This window comes from Oncorhynchus mykiss, chromosome 9, assembly GCF_057628025.1.
Source record: "Oncorhynchus mykiss isolate SJ-2025 chromosome 9, ASM5762802v1, whole genome shotgun sequence".
NCBI lineage: Eukaryota > Metazoa > Chordata > Actinopteri > Salmoniformes > Salmonidae > Oncorhynchus > Oncorhynchus mykiss.
The window spans coordinates 18,897,636-18,915,282 of NC_143030.1; the positions used below are offsets into that span (position 1 = coordinate 18,897,636).

At 40.5% G+C, this 17,647-nt stretch overlaps 1 protein-coding gene across 1 annotated transcript in view; it reads right to left on the reverse strand.

The window, feature by feature from the left end:
• LOC110531611 (ventral anterior homeobox 2-like) overlaps nt 1-17,220 on the reverse strand; it is a 36,238-nt gene extending 19,018 nt beyond the window's left edge. Inside the window, exons 1-2 of the mRNA XM_021614900.3 lie at nt 16,290-17,220; nt 11,943-12,130 (exon numbers count right to left, since the gene is read on the reverse strand). Of these exons, the coding sequence (XP_021470575.3) occupies nt 11,943-12,130; nt 16,290-16,545 (444 nt within the window). The 5' untranslated portion in view covers nt 16,546-17,220. The remainder of the gene's footprint in view (nt 1-11,942; nt 12,131-16,289) is intronic.
• Between the last annotated feature and the right edge of the window lie 427 nt (nt 17,221-17,647).

Sequence of the window (17,647 nt, forward strand, 5' to 3'; positions counted from 1 at the left end):
CATTTATGGTCTGTTCACGTTTATTTTGGAGGCTGTTTATACAGAAAAATTGGTTTTAAAAAAACAAACATGTAAATTGTATTTATGATTATATTACAATACTTTAGGTTGACAATAATTCTATTACACAATGTCTGATACATCACATGCCTTAGTTTTATTTTCCTGCATAAGTAAAATCAGGATTATGCCTCTTCTGCCATTCATCCCAATTAGACTGATTTGGATTTCTTCCTGACCAATATGACCAATATGTAACCATTCTGGAACTTTGAGGGTTTATGACACAGCCCCTCTTGGAATTTAATAGGATCTCTATGGTCGCCCCCTCCTCCGTTCCCCAGATAGGATATGAACATGTCATGAAATTTGAATTACAGGAAATTAGCTGTAAAACTGCAACATTTTCTCTCTGACCCATGGCAATGTGTAGAATTGCAGGACATTTTCTTTAAAAAGGCTAAATGCTAAATGTGTAGAATTGTATGAAGTTAGTTGCTTCCCTCCCTATACGTTTCGGCTTTTACATGATCTCTGTCTTTGTCTCTGTCTCTGTCTCTCTCAGACATCTGTGGGACTATGTAATGCTCCAGACGACTGGCCAGACACTGTGTGTCTAGGAGTTACTGGGAACAATGCACAGTGAAATACATTCACACACACAGAAACAGAGAGAGAAAAACACACACACACCTACACACACACACACTCAGACCCCTGCTATCTGCAACCTTGGTGAAAGACATTAACAAAGACCAAGACAACAAATTCAATTGTACGCTGTAGTCAGTGCAAGACCCCACAGCAAAGCAATTACTGAGTGACAACAGATAAGTAGATGGGAGATGCTCAGGTGTTAAATCACCTGGGAGGAAAACAAGAGAACAGCATCCAAACACATTCAGATACAGAATGAGGAAAATGTAGTATTAATTATGGCAGGCCTAGCAACCGTCTACACCAGCAATCTGTTAGGAAACCAGCTGGGAAGTTGTACAATAGCACCTCTGACTGAAGTTTCCTGCGGGGAAACACAAAGCTATTTTATTTTTATGTTATTCTATTCTTGTGCTGTTCTGAACAGCGTGGTTTTTCCTGGTCCGGTCATTAAATGTGGCCAGGAAAAACTCCTGGCCCCTACATACAAATTCCGTGGAGCACTAAGACCGTTAATGTCAGTCTAGAGAGAGGAGCTCGCCAGAAGGAGAGGGACAGAGGGATGTCACATACACACAGAGGAATGTCACACACACACAGGGACAGAGGGATGTCACATACACACAGGGACAGAGGGATGTCACATACACACAGAGGGATGTCACACACACACAGGGACAGAGGGATGTCACATACACACAGGGACAGAGGGATGTCACATACACACAGAGGAATGTCACACACACACAGGGACAGAGGGATGTCACATACAGGGATAGAGGGATGTCACATACACACAGAGGGATGCCACACACACAGGGATAGAGGGATGTCACACACACAGGGATAGAGGGATGTCACACACACAGGGATAGGGGGATGTCACACACACAGGGATAGGGGGATGTCACACACACACAGGGACAGAGGGATGTCACATACACACAGAGGGATGTCACACACACAGGGATAGAGGGATGTCACATACACACAGAGGGATGCCACACACACAGGGATAGAGGGATGTCACACACACAGGGAGAGGGATGTCACACACACAGGGATAGAGGGATGTCACATACACACAGAGAAATGTCACACACACACAGGGACAGAGGGATGCCACACACACAGGGATAGAGGGATGTCACACACACAGGGATAGAGGGATGTCACACACACAGGGATAGGGGGATGTCACACACACAGGGATAGAGGGATGTCACACACACACAGGGATAGGGGGATGTCACACACACACAGGGATAGGGGGATGTCACACACACACAGGGATAGGGGGATGTCACATACACACAGAGGGATGTCACACACACAGGGATAGAGGGATGTCACATACACACAGAGGGATGCCACACACACAGGGATAGAGGGATGTCACACACACAGGGAGAGGGATGTCACACACACAGGGATAGAGGGATGTCACATACACACAGAGAAATGTCACACACACACAGGGACAGAGGGATGTCACATACACAGCGATAGGGGGATGTCACACACACACACAGGGATAGAGGGATGTCACACACACAGAGGGATGTCACACACGCACAGGGATAGAGGGATGCCACACACACAGGGATAGGGGGATGTCACACACACAGGGATAGAGGGATGTCACACACACACAGAGAGAGGGATAGAGGGATGTCACACACACACAGAGGGATAGAGGGATGTCACACACACAGAGAGAGGGATAGAGGGATATCACACACACACACAGAGAGGGATAGAGGGATGTCGCACACACAGAGAGGGATAGAGGGATGTCACACACACAGAGAGGGATAGAGGGATGTCACACACACAGAGAGGGATAGAGGGATGTCACACACACACAGAGAGGGATAGAGGGATGTCACACACACACAGAGGGATAGCACACACACAGAGAGGGATAGAGGGATGTCACACACACAGAGAGGGATAGCACACACACAGAGAGGGATAGAGGGATGTCACACACACAGAGAGGGATAGAGGGATGTCACACACACAGAGAGGGATAGAGGGATGTCACACACACAGAGAGGGATAGAGGGATGTCACACACACACAGAAATGGATACAGGGATGTCACACACACAGAGAGAGAGAGGGATAGAGGGATGTCACACACACAGAGAGAGGGATAGAGGGATGCCACACACACAGAGGGATAGAGGGATGTCACACACAGAAGGTAATAGTAGAGCTATGTGTGTAAAGGATTCTGACAAGTTGATGTTTGAAAACAGGAGTTATGTATCTCTTTAATACGTCCTCAGTGCTCCTCCCTCCCCCCAGGGTTTTACTAAAATAAGGATCAGATCCGCTCTCTAAGTCTCTGCTCTCTCTCTGTCATCTGTCTGTCTGTCTCTTTCTCTCTCTCTCTGTCATCTGTCTGTCTGTCTCTTTCTCTCTCTCTCTGTCATCTGTCTGTCTGTCTCTTTCTCTCTCTCTCTGTCATCTGTCTGTCTGTCTCTTTCTCTCTCTCTCTGTCATCTGTCTGTCTGTCTCTTTCTCTCTCTCTCTGTCATCTGTCTGTCTGTCTCTTTCTCTCTCTCTCTCTGTCATCTGTCTGTCTGTCTCTTTCTCTCTCTCTCTGTCATCTGTCTGTCTGTCTCTTTCTCTCTCTCTCTGTCATCTGTCTGTCTGTCTCTTTCTCTCTCTCTCTGTCATCTGTCTGTCTGCCGGTCAGTCTGTCTCTTTCATCTGTCTGTCTGTCTCTTTCTCTCTCTCTGTCATCTGTCTGTCTGCCGATCAGTCTGTCTCTTTCATCTGTCTGTCTGTCTCTTTCTCTCTCTCTGTCATCTGTCTGTCTGCCGGTCAGTCTGTCTCTTTCATCTGTCTGTCTGTCTCTTTCTCTCTCTCTGTCATCTGTCTGTCTGCCGGTCAGTCTGTCTCTTTCATCTGTCTGTCTGTCTCTTTCTCTCTCTCTGTCATCTGTCTGTCTGCCGGTCAGTCTGTCTCTTTCATCTGTCTGTCTGTCTCTTTCTCGGTCATCTGTCTGTCTGCCGGTCAGTCTGTCTCTTTCATCTGTCTGTCTGTCTCTTTCTCTCTCTCTGTCATCTGTCTGTCTGCCGGTCAGTCTGTCTCTTTCATCTGTCTGTCTGTCTCTTTCTCTCTCTCTGTCATCTGTCTGTCTGCCGGTCAGTCTGTCTCTTTCATCTGTCTGTCTGTCTCTTTCTCTCTCTCTGTCATCTGTCTGTCTGCCGGTCAGTCTGTCTCTTTCATCTGTCTGTCTGTCTCTTTCTCTCTCTCTGTCTGCCGGTCGGTCTGTCTCTTTTTCGGTCATCTGTCTGTCTGTCGGTCAGTCTGTCTTTTTATTGTTCTGTCTGTCTCTTTCTCTCTCTCTCGTGCAAATCCATGGTCAGTACAGCACAGATTAGAATAGATTACCTCTTGTTTCTGTTAGTATTTAACCTGGTATTTATCTTGCATTAAGTTCTGCAAAACCACTGTGCTGGAAGGTTAGACACAGGCATGGCAGACCTGCATGTCACTACAGCCATTATCAACACAACACACATGCACACATTTACTGTCCTTCACTTATTGTATTTTACTTACTGTACCACACTTACTGTACCACACTTACTGTACCACACTTACTGTCCCTCACTTACTGTCCTTCACTTACTATACTTCACTTACTATACTTCACTTACTGTACTTCACTTACTGTACTTCACTTACTGTACTTCACTTACTGTACTTCACTTACTGTACTTCACTTACTGTACTTCACACACAAGTCTCTAAAACAAACATGGTTGTGGGTGTTTTCCAGCAGCTCATCAGCCTATCTAACTGTGCATGTTTAGCAAGCTTTTCTGCCTTGAAAGATCAAAATACATCAAAATATTTGGTCACTCACAGCTGCTAGCTCTGACCAGCTTGTGTCCAAAGCTCCACATGAACTAGTGGGATTCCATTCATTCTGTAACTTAGCCCTCTACTATTTGTCCCAGGGCCGGAATAAACCAGTTTTAAACAGCCCCTTCCACCATTAAATCATGTTTTTCCCTGGATGGGCATTAGAGAACAATAGAGTGATACAATGCAATAATTCAATAAAATAAGTCCTGGTCATGGTGGACCCATGGTTGGTACCAGGTGGGTTGGTACCAGGTGGGTTGGTACCAAGTAATTTCCGTAAAAGTCCATTCCGTTAAAAGTAATTTCAGTAAAAGTATTTTCACTAAACGTGGTTTCAGTAAAGGTCATTTCAGTTCTGGTCATCGAAGCGTTGTACTCCAGGGTAGCCCTCACCTAGAAGACATTCCTTACTCGCATTGTGGAATGTAGCTTATCTACAACCAAATTCAAATGAAAAGGTAACACAATGAAAGGTGCTAACGAAGACAGTCTCGATGTGAAAGACAGTCATTAGACCCCGTTTGCGGTGCATCTGAAATGGCACCCTATTTCTAATATAGTGCAATAATTTAAATCAATCAATCAATCAATCAAATGTATTTTATATAGCCCTTCGTACATCGGCTGATATCTCAAAGTGCTGTACAGAAACCCAGCCTAAAACCCCAAACAGCAAGCAATGCAGGTGTAGAAGCACGAGCCCTGTGCATGAGTAGGGTCCTGCTATATAGGGAGAAACATTAAGGAACACCTGCTCTTTCCATGACATAGACTGACCAGGTGAATCCAGGTGAAAGCTATGATTCCTTATTGATGTGACCAGTTAAATCCACTCCAATCAGTGTAGATGAAGGTGAGGAGACAGGTTGAAGAAGGATTTTTAGGCCTTGAGACAATTGAGACATGTGTGCCATTCAGAGGGTGATTGAGCAAGAGTGCCTTTGAACCGGGTATGGTAGTAGGTGCCAGGCGCACAGGTTTGAGTGTGTCAAGAACTGCAAAGCTGCTGGGTTTTTCATGCTCAACAGTTTCCTTTGTGTATCAACAATGACCCACCACCCAAAGGACATCCAGCCAAATTGACAAAACTGTGGGAAGCATTGGAGTCAACATGGGCCAGTATCCCTGTGGAACGTTTTTCGACACCTTGTAGAGTAGATGCAGCAACGACATTAGGCTGTTCCGAGGGCAAACGGGTGTGCAACTCAATATTAGGAAGGTGTTCCTAATGTTTTGTACACTCAGCGTAGGTTGCCATTTCTGCGCATTCCCAGACTACGGCGTTTCTCAAGCAAACTGAAAATGTAGCTTACTCTGTGGACTGATAGACAGAATAACGGAATTGAAAATGTATTAATATTGTAAGAGATTACGAGTGCATGGGATGAAAGTGCTCCAAATTGTATGGAGGTATTAACCGAGGGTCAATCCAAAATGTACTTTTAAGCTTTTATGTAAAACAAGGAGTCCGAGAAACCAATTGGAGAAAACACAAGCAAGAACAATTGGGGTGCACAGTCAAAGAACCATCCCGAAATGCAATTTGAGTGTTTCCTCTATAGCTGAGTAAATCATTTTAGCAGTGAACAGAAAGAGAAGTTAGTGACAGAGACAATAGTAACACAATTATGCTGCCTTTAGGGATGTATTTCCTGATATAATATGAACATTATCCCTCCTTGGAGCAGTTAAGCCTGCTAGAACAGACATCCCCAAGAAAACTCCATAGCGTGCCAAGGGTGCGAGGCTCCCCGCCGCGTTACATGGGAAGGGGGAGCCACCTGCTGGGCTCTGGGGAGAGGCGAGATGTTGCCTGAATGAGGGAGGGGTTTGACTTTACAGGTTATTCACCCGACTCAAATAGTTTATATGTTCGCGTTTTCGTCATGGATCGTGTTCTGGAGGCAGCTCTGCAGTGGTCACTAGCTGGCACAGCCACAAAGTTATAACTGATTTTAATAATATCTGATTTTAAACCTAACCCTAACCACACTGATAAGCCTAATGCCTAACCCTAAACTTAAATGTAAAAAAATAACAAAAAAAACTTTTTTTTTTAAAGAATTTTTACAATATAGACCATTTTGACTTTGCAGCTGGTCCATCTAGCAGAAATCGCTCACTTCTGCCTCAAGGACAAGACTTCTCCCAATAAACGTCAACCTGCAAATAGTTTGCTTTCATGTAGCTCTTGGTGAACTCAAGGCTTTTACGCACAACTGGCCTGGAAACTTTGTTTTAACTGGAAAACGGTTTAGGTAGCCCGAAGCATATTCAGACACCTCATTGAATAATTTGTCTTAGTACAAGTTGAACAGCAAAACACGCACACTATTTTATATATTTTCTGTCTTTTTTGATTAAATGAAACTGTTAAAAAGTATTTCCCGTATGTATTTTGTTGAGCAAATGTAGCCTATGCCTCATTTGCCTGGGCAATTTTGATACGTGACCAAACTAATTCGAGTTACACCTGGGTCAACGACCATATCCTCAAACACATGGTGCTTAGGATTCCGCGCAAATGTCTTAACGAACTTCGGAACAATAAACTGTTTACATGACTGACGTCATATTATAAGAGCGCAATATCACAACTTAGGCTATATCTGTTTGTGTGCATACGCCCCCCCCCCCCCCCCCCCCCCCCCCTTTTTAATAAATACTAAACTTATTGTAAAATATAGATATTTTTAGGCCCAATATTGTCGCGACTTCGATATTTCGTGTTAGTCAACTATAATAGGCTAGTGGATATAAATGGGCTTACAATGTCAAAATGTAGCAATATCTTACAGCATGGAAGGATTTGGGGCTAAATGACGCGTTATTAGGTGTTATTATGACGTTATTGGATGCACTAAGGTTTAAGCTACGAGCCTATTCCATGTATTGAATTGAATTCGTATTAGGCTTGATCTCTTTAAATGATCAAATGAAGTATAGCATATGATGAATTCAATCACTTCTTTTTGAATCGAAAGAAATCGACAAGAGATGTCATAGCATGGAATGGGCATTTAAAAATATCAGTAAGTGCTGTAAGTTGATGTAAACATTATTCACAGTGGCCAAAACATCCATGACATAGTCCCACCTCTTCTTTTGTTTTGGCCTAACAGCAAAAAGATGATTTGTGATGCCCTTGGTTTGAAGTTTACTGGTATATTGTGATAAAATTAGATATAAGATTGCCATAGTTGTCTTTTTAATTAACTTGATGTGTCTTTTCGTCGCATGATTGTTTGTGTGGCTATAGCAAATGGGACATGGTCGACAATGGTGGTAGGTGAACCTTCTTCCCTTCAATATGAGGCTGCATGGAGATAGACTATAAAACAAAATGTTGTAGATAGAATGTAGGCCTCTAGATATTTCATATTGTGAAATAAACTTGACTTTGAATGGAAATATTTGAACGAGGGCGTCACTGGATGAATACGAATGAGTTTGGCTAAACGTACTCAGAAATCAGAGTACATTTTTTCCCAACGTGCATTTCGGTTATCACCGCCTCCTTGAAATTGAAAATGCTAATTAAATCGTGTTTCTGACCATCAAAGTTAAATCTAGCCTTGAGTTAAGATGAGTTCGTATTGTATTCATAAAAGCTATTATTTCCACGCTAAATCCTGCATTTCACGAAAGCTCTCTCACAACGAAAAAGCAATGGGAATGGTTTCAAACCACACATAATGGTTTCAAACCACACATAATGGTTTCAAACCACACATTTACGTTGCGGAAGTGGACCTGGAAATCAAATAACCTCAGAAAGATACTCATAATAATGTGTTAAACTTCTATAGCGCTGTTCATAGAATCTCAAAAGCACTTTAAGAGCAGAGGTCAACCAATAGAGGCCACGTCTTTGAATGATACAGCTAATAGCTGTGGCTGCATCTCAAAAGTATTGGCTTGCTTTCCTCGTCTCGTCTCCTTTCCCTCATTGTCATTGATCTATCTGTATAAGGGCAGTACAAATGCGCTGGAGAATTGTATGTAGATATGTGTAATAGTACACCTAAGTGTAGGCTAATTGTTCTGTTGTTGCTGTATCTATATAGTGTAGGCCTACATACTGTATGTGGATCATGTATACATTCTTTGTTTATATATTCTGTCTGTATGTTCTGCTTATTGTGGTCAGCACTATTTCACCAGGTCAAGTTCCTGGTTGCATACAGGTAAATGTACATGGTGAATAAAGTTGATTCTGATTCTCATTGGTCCTAAATCGACGGAGATGCCGTTGAACTAGAAATACTTGGTCTTGAATGGCCCTTTCGACAAATAGGCTGGGGCCTATAGCGTCTCTAACAAGTGTTTTCATTCACACCAACCATTTGACGATAATCAACCCTGTCACTCTCTCATTTTCAGGAATTAACGTACAGGCTACACATAGGTCTAGCCTACTAAATGTGTTGCGGAAAGTATAACTAGGCATGTAACTAGTTTAGTTATATAGGCATAACTCGTATAATTACACCAGCGGCATGGTAATGAATTAGTTGACAGAAAACATATGAGGTTCTGGATCCTCCATGTTATCTATCATATTTTAGTTGCCAATCGTTGTTTTCTGTCACACCATGGTGTGGTTCTAAATGGAGGGAGATGGAGTCTTGGACAGACAAGTGGGGCCTATAGCATCTCTAGCAAGTGTTTTCATTCACACCAACCATTTGACGGTAATGAACCCTGTCACTCTCTCATTATCAGGAATAAACGTATAGGCTGCACATTACGTTAGGTCTACTAAATATATTGCGGAAATGATAACTTACCGTGTAAATAGTTCAGCTCCTATAGGCACAACTCGCTTCAGAGACATAGTAAGGCATCAGTTGACAATTGAGGCCATGGATGTTTTCCTTCATATTTTAGTTGCCATTTTTTCCGATTCTTTCACACCATGTTTTCTGTCATTCGCTATCATTGCTTTATCCTTCATTTGGAGGACACAGGCTATAGTATAGCCTTACAACCATCCATCTTTCCCTTGTTACTGTTGTCTAGAGAAGTTTGTTTTATACAACACACTGTATCGTTGCAAAAAAAAGTTTAAATAATATAAATATATTAACATTATCCTTATTATTATAGAATACTTAGTGTAAAGCGCCGAGGGCGTGATGGTGTTTGGCTGATGGGGCTACTATAAATTCCCGCAAAGAAACGTCAGCACTGACAATAGGTTATGACTCGTAGATAGGCCCCAAGAATGGAGCCATGGCGCAAATGCAAGGCTATATGATGATGATGACTGCATGGAGTTTCCAAATAAGACATTGGTCGTGTCTTAGATGTAATAGGTATACATCTCGTGCTTCTCCTCAGTAGATACATTTAGTCTACATGACAAAAGTTAGGTCTAAAATAATTCAGAGACATTAAACAATAGAATCCCACTGAGCACACCACGTCATTCCAACTTGGATAATAGCGCAATATTTGTTTGAGAAGTTGATCAATGAGATTACCACCTATATTCAGCCACTCAAAGTAACAGCCAAACGTTAGGAAATTATACTATGTGCTATCACTAAAAGCAAATTCTACCATCTAAATTCTAAAACCACAACCAAATTCCAGTGGAAAAAACTATGTCTGAATTTTTGGTTTAGTTGACACCCAAATGTCCATCAATGAGCTTTCAACCATTTAAAAAGGCACAGCAAAGTTCAAATGGGAATACCATGTCAGATATTTTATTTATACAACAGATGCATGTGTTTTCACTCTGCTTCATCTAATAACAGCGCCAAATGACCTGGATTGCAGTTGAGATTACATTAAAAGTACATGGTGCAAGTGATCAATACCGTTCGAGATTTGCCTCAGATTATTACAGCAATTTTGAAGATCTCTCCACAAACCTGCGATGACCTATGCTAGCTATCTTGAACCTGCACGCGTTATATGATTACATAATAAGACATTTATAGTTACAGTAACCTCAAAATGTGGCCATGGATGTGTTCCTCATTTTAAGGTTGAATGTTATATTAGTTTGTTAAATAACCTTAATTTTGGGCTACTTACTCTATTGCAAAAGTAATATTGAATAGTTTTTGGTTGACGACGCAACCAAATATCAACATTTGCCACTGATTTAATTTGGCTTTAATTCCAGTTTAATTCCAATCCACAAATTAATAATTGATATGTTGGAATCACATCGCTACCAAAAAACAAAGTAGAACTAAATCAAATCAAACTTTAAATATCTCCTTCAAACTTTAAATATCTCCTTCAAATGTTGATATTTTGTTGCGCTGAAAACCGAAAAATTAAATATTCAACTAGTCAGTTAAGAACAAATTCTTATTTACAATGACGGCCTAGATACAGTGAGTTAACTTGCCTTGTTCAGGGGCAGAACGAAAGATTTTTACCTTGTCGTCTCAGGGATTCGATCCAGCAACATTTCGGTTACTGGCCCAACGCTCTAACTACTAGGCTACCTGCCGCACCAATATCACTAAATATCATTACATTTTAAATCAACCAGAGCTTGAAACCCAAGGCCTATTGTATTGTCTATTCTTGTTGAATTATGGATTGATTTAAAGCATGATAAAGTATGGTCACATTTAATTTGCTCTGTTAAACCTACTCTTTGGAATAACTTGGATAAAAACTAAATAGATTCACGGTTGCTAAGTGGAGATCTTTTGACAATCATTCTCATGCCAGCACATTGGTAATAGTCAGTGACACATGTCATAGTGGGGCTTGTTTAAAAACCCTGGATGGGACACCAGAAGGTAGCTGTAGATAGATAAATTCAGTAGGAGGTGCTGCCCAGACTATTGTTTTTCTTCCTTCGGACATACCAAGATATGACATTGGTTTAAAAGTACAAATTCAAACATATGTTATACAAGGTTGTATGTTACAATTTGGTTTCCATGATGACAAAATCCTGTGGTTGAAATTTTACCCTTAAAAAAACTGTTTATGTTGATTACTTTTTTCAACTCCAATGCATTTTCCACGAAGATTCCACTTCACAATATGTTAACAAATTACATTAAAACAACGTTGATCCAACATGTTTGTGTCCAGTTAGATGTGACTGCACTGCACAGCGATTAGTTATAATGTATGATATAACCTCAGCCTAATAAGTTACCTTTATCAAACCAATAAGCACACCACCGCAGGGATAACAAAAAACATGTTATTTGAACTGGTAAAGAAACTATTTAAACATGAAACTCAAACTGTCTTTGGGTAAAATAAATGTAATCTAATATTTGAATATTTAGGCCTATACAAATTGGGACTCCTGAATGTACTTCCTATTTGTCTCCATTGTTAAAACAGGATATCAATCTATTATCCCCACGACAGAGGAAATACTCTGTCAAATGATGTCTGTTTCTTACCTGTGTCTCAGACAGGTTCAGCTGCCTCGCCAGCTCAGTGCGCTCTCGGCCGACTACATACTGGCAGCGCTGGAACTCGAGCTCGAGCCGGTAGAGCTGCTCTGCAGTGAAGGAGGTCCGCGTGCGTTTTGGCCTGTCGAGGTCGAGACCCTTTGGCAACACGATCTCCCGGATGGTACCCTTAGCATCTGTGGATATTGCAGCCGGACAATGTGAAATGTCACAATTACAAATAATAGTCTTAGGCTACTTTGCTTAACATTACAATTGCATATACTGTTGTACCAATGTCATAATTATTTGGACAGACCAAGAAAATATAGTTAAACATTGTGCTCCTTTATGGCACAAATATGTGCTTTCATAGAAGTAGGGCCCACGCTATTTTAGAATAACTAAATTGACGTGTAGTTTGCATGCTTGGGAATTATAGTGTAGGCTAGTCAAGTTACTAGGGAAAGAAATACAGAAAGGGCGTAAAATAGTATATATTGTAAGAATGACAATATCCGTAAATACAACTCAATGCACCAGATAACACCAGATAACCCGTTATGTTAAGGTTCTGATAACTTAGAATAGTTTTCCCATACTTCCAACTGAGCGTAGGCTACATTAGGCTATCTCATGGAACTGGAAGTAAGGTCAAATAATAAGAATTTAAAAAATCAGAATACCATTGTTGCATTGCAATATGTTTGGGGAATATTCCCAAAAAAGTAATAGCCAGAAGGCCGGAAAATTGGAGCTGAAAGAAACATCCCTATCACATTACTAAACTATACCTAATTTGACTAAATATTACGTGCACTGTCTGCCTCAGCGGGAGCGAATGTTTGGAGAACATTTTTTCAGAGTTCTATTTCAATTGTACTTTTGCATTTGCCATGCGTCCTAGAACCCTGGAGAATGTAGCCTAGGCTAGTTGATGCATCAATACACGTTTAATATATTAATATAATTTATGGGACAATATTAAATTGTTTGGTTCAATACATACAACATCAGGAAATGCGTGTTTTTATATCAAATTAGGTCATATGCCAAGTCTTGCTATGGGGAATATGCTATTAAACCAATACCAAATAGCCGTTGAGTGCAAACCTAATTGTGCAACTTTATCTTGACAAGTTTAAAGTTGCTATAAGTCCAAACTGACTGTCAATGTAGAAGGAATAGAAAAATCGATATTTTGAAACAAAAATGTAAACACTTTTTACGTAGTCACAATGGTCCCATGCATATCCTACAATCCGCCCTAAACAAGAGATGTCTGTAATACTTATCAGTCAGCCAATACTAGACATGGTTAAAACAACGAAACGCTCCTCAAGTAGGCTAGAAAGAGGGACGTGTTTTGACTGAAAACAATGAAATAATCTAGGTCCACTGTCCAAAAAATGTGACTAATCAAACTAAATATATGAGAATAAAATATATCAACCAAATGTTTTCTAAATCCCTCACCGAAATCGGATGTTAAACAATTTCCAGTATTTTGAAATAATATATTCTTTACAATAGATAGGCCCGCCTATAAGTGATATATACATCTGAAACATACATATAGCCTAACCCAGCTGGTTTCCCACAATAAAATACAACTGTCAAATGAGGTATAGCCCTATAGCATTTCTGTCGTATAATGTTGCGCCTAAATCCATATCAATTCCCCAGCAAAACGTCCATCAAATTCTAGAAGCTTCAGAATTCTGAATTCCTTGACAGAATGGAACATAAGCCTATAACCTAAATACATGGCTCTGGGCCTACTGCTTCGTGCATAACCACCATTGGGTCTACGATCTGTTTCCTTTGTCATTGCAGTCACGTGTGTGGTATATATATTTTGAGGCTACTTATATGGTTGCACCATTGACTACAGCCTATAGATTGCACAATTTATAGATATTTATATTTATGTATGACGTAGACTACCATCAGTGACTCCATATGTGTTGCCTACACTGGAAATAGCATCTAGGCCTATATGCAGCATAGTCTCGGGCACCATAGCCCATCTGCCATGGCATGCAAGCATGGTGTTAGCCAGAGCGACATGCAGAGATTCATTCTAACATTTCGAATATTTATGATTTCCAACTAATACATAATCCATTCATTCATAATACAATAGATTAAAATCATCTCAATGTTAAACGTTACAGCAGGGTCTCTAAAAAAGTTTGCACGCGCATCGAGACGTCGCAGGTCAGACATGCTGACCTTTCGCTGACCCCGGGTTCTCACGAGGTATCCAGCGCATTCAATCGTCAGCTTTAAAAACATATAGTGACACCGGGGACTGCAGATTTAGTTTGGATTCAGCGCTCAGCTCGCCCTCGCCACTTCTAATCTAGCTCGGTCTGCCGCGGAGGTCGCTCCCTGCTACAATTACCGGCTTTCTATTCAGATTCACACCCACCAAGACACCGTTTATAGGCCTGGGCATGAGCATATAACGAAATGATGTAGAACTTTCCAGTAGGCAATGTATGATCATCATTGTTCAAATGAATGGGCCAGTTACACATTTGGTGAAAATCTAATTGTGCACACAAAGGGGGGAAAGTTGAACTTTATTTTGTAAAGAGTGATATTGATATTGTCATGTTAGCCTGATATGCATCCCACATTGGTGTGAAAACTATCCGGGTAAGGGATATGGACATTATATTTTTGAAATTAGTGGTCACTTTGAAATTGTGAATAGCATAAGCTTAAATAAAATTAGTTTTCTGTTCACTATGACTATTATTAAAAATAAAAATAAAACCATTTTAAAACTGTTGATAACAATAGTCTTCCCAAACATGTTTGCTACCTGTATTGTTTGGGGTTTGTTGACATTATAATGCATTTTACAGCCCTGCAAAGACATATGTCTATAAGCACTAAACAAAACTATAGAGATGCATATTCAATTCATTTAATTCTAAGTTAGTCAGTCACATAGCCTAATTACTATCGATTACAAGACATGTAAGTGTAGCAGTGTATATAAGTTTGGTCACACTTTTAACAATGTGACATGTTTTAACAATTCACACTCCTGAAACTATTTTATAACGTTTTAAATATAAACATTTGAAAGGTAACTAGTATACACCAAACCAATACTTTCCTTATAGATTTGCAGTAATATTTTTTTTTAATTCTGAAAGACGAATGGCTCTGTGTTTGTTGTGCTTTGAGACGGGAAGTTTACTGAGGAGGATGATTATTGTCATAATTTACTACAAACTACTGAAGCACTATTGTCATCATGGCTGCATACAATTATAAGATCTGTCGATGTGCCATTGAGCAAGGCACTTACCCCCAATTGCTCCTGTAAGTTGCTTAGGATAAGAGAGTCTATTTAATGACTAAAATGTAAACTATTTTGTTTCCCTGTCAACACGTTTTAAAATAGGTTGTAGGCCTTAAGATCCACAGAAATACATTTGATTCATTCTTAAAAATAACTATTTAGTTTTTAGTATTTTATTAGGATCCCCATCAGCTATTGCTGAAGCAGCAGAACCTCTTCCTGGGCTAAATTTTTTTCCTGGGGTCTATTTAGTGAGTCTACATATTTTGGAGAATTCCATGCAGAGGTGGCGTAGACCAAGAAAGGTGGTTCCCTTTCTTTTAAACAAAGAGGGCGTGGACAATTTAGATTATTTCTTATCCCGTTTTTGATAGCAATACCTTAACTCAAACAAAGGCAACAACATGACCACGAGTAAACACACACTAAGACATACGCATGATGGTTTGTGTTTAAAAAATATTTAGTTTGCCAATGATTACTGAATCATTTGTTGGCTCATATAGTACAAAGCAAGTACTGCTAGTATTATGTGATCCCATAATGTATATTATGGTACTGATTATTATTATATAAATTGGGATTGATATTAGTATTGATGTAAATACATGTGATGAAGTTTGAATAGTTGAGTAGTTTAAAAAAATCTAACCTGTTGTCAGAATATATGGCTATATTTTAATGTTGAATTATATTACACATATATAGTATTATATCTTCATCTGAATATGAGAATACCTTCAGATTTTATTTACAATAAATCAGTTCAACTATTGGTTTATTTGTAAGCGTAAAAATAGTATAGTAGTAGCAGTGTAGTAGTAGTTGATATCGAAGTAAATGTAAATGTATCCTTCTAAAAAAATAATAGCCTAGTAATAAGTTAATTTAATGAAAATTCTCAAATCTTAATCATTGTGAACCTCTGGGTTTGTGCAGAAACCTTTGCGGACAATCTGTGCTCTCTTTCTGCAACTCATCTCTCTAGATGTGCATTTTCTCAACAACAACAAAAAAGAGAATATGTTACTAACCTCGAACTAAAATCCTCTGGCAGTAGTCTGGGTCCACTGGGTCCAGTTTATCATGTCCGTCTTCACTGGAGGAGGTGGGGGTTGACGCCGATGTACCCGCGGTATCGGTTGTACTCTGCACCGGCGACCTGCTCCCAAGTTCGGTATGGCATTTGTCCATCCGGTCACCGTACAGAGAGTTGGATCCACGGTGGTGGTGGTGGTGGTTGCGGTCCTCGGCGATCCCATCGCCCATAGTCGTAGCTTGATCGAACATCGATTCCAATATTGGTGTATAGATCTCCTGTATTCTTCACCTCGTTCTTGGGCAGTTATTTCTATTCTTTAACTTGTTTCCCTCCTTTGCAATAGTTATATTCAGATATGGTGGGGGAGACCACACCACAAAGTAGATCCAGCTAGGCTACAAACCAGAACCAGCCTCGCCGACCTGCGACGGACACGAGCTGCCCTGCAAGTGTCTCGGCATGTTTCAGCACTATCCTGCGGCCCGAAGTAGAGAAGAGAGATGGTGGATGTGGTGAGAAGGAGGGGGCCCTGTGGACAAGCCAGATAGCGAGCCTCCTCAGCTATAGGTACGCGCTAAACCCCAATGCATGTTGTACGTATACAATGAGTGTAGCCTACAAGAGGAGACCAGATCTATGACCAACGAAACTGGGAGGTGCTATACTTGTTCACCCACGTAAAAATGAACTGAAAGACAATCGTGTAACCACCAGCATGATCTATCTTAGTCTCTGCAAAGCCAGTCAGTTCACTCTGCATCCAAGAAAGGAAACTTTTTCTCCAACCATGCACCCCAGAGCATGGGCTTGAAATCAGTTACTTTACCCCCGTTTGACTTGCTGGTTTCGGCGGCGCTGTGGTGGCATGGTCACGGCTATTGGATTGTTGGTGGTCTGCTCGGGGTCTTCTGCATTTGGAGATCGCAATAATGTCTGTGTAGAAAACGTTGAGGAGAGGGTGTTCAAATGGGGGAAAGGGTCACATAAGGTAAAACGAACCATATAAGGCATGGCCATGCCATTCTTATGTATAACTATTGTATGATTTTTTTTTAGATCTTGGTGGCTGTAGTTTTTTTGTCTTGCCGGTTTGACAGTCGTATATCGACAATATTGTAATGACAGGGTGCACTGAAGTGGCTGTCACTAGGAACGTAATATCCGGTTTGCTCAGGCTAGTCTTTGATTGGTGAACAGACTCAGAGCGGTATATGTAGTATATAGTCCAAGGAACCCTTGTTTTTTATTCTCATTTCTAAGTTTAAGACACTATAGATTTTTTTCCCCCGACTAGTTTAAACCGAATTATAGACGCGTGCATATACTATGCATACCTATAGGATATTATAA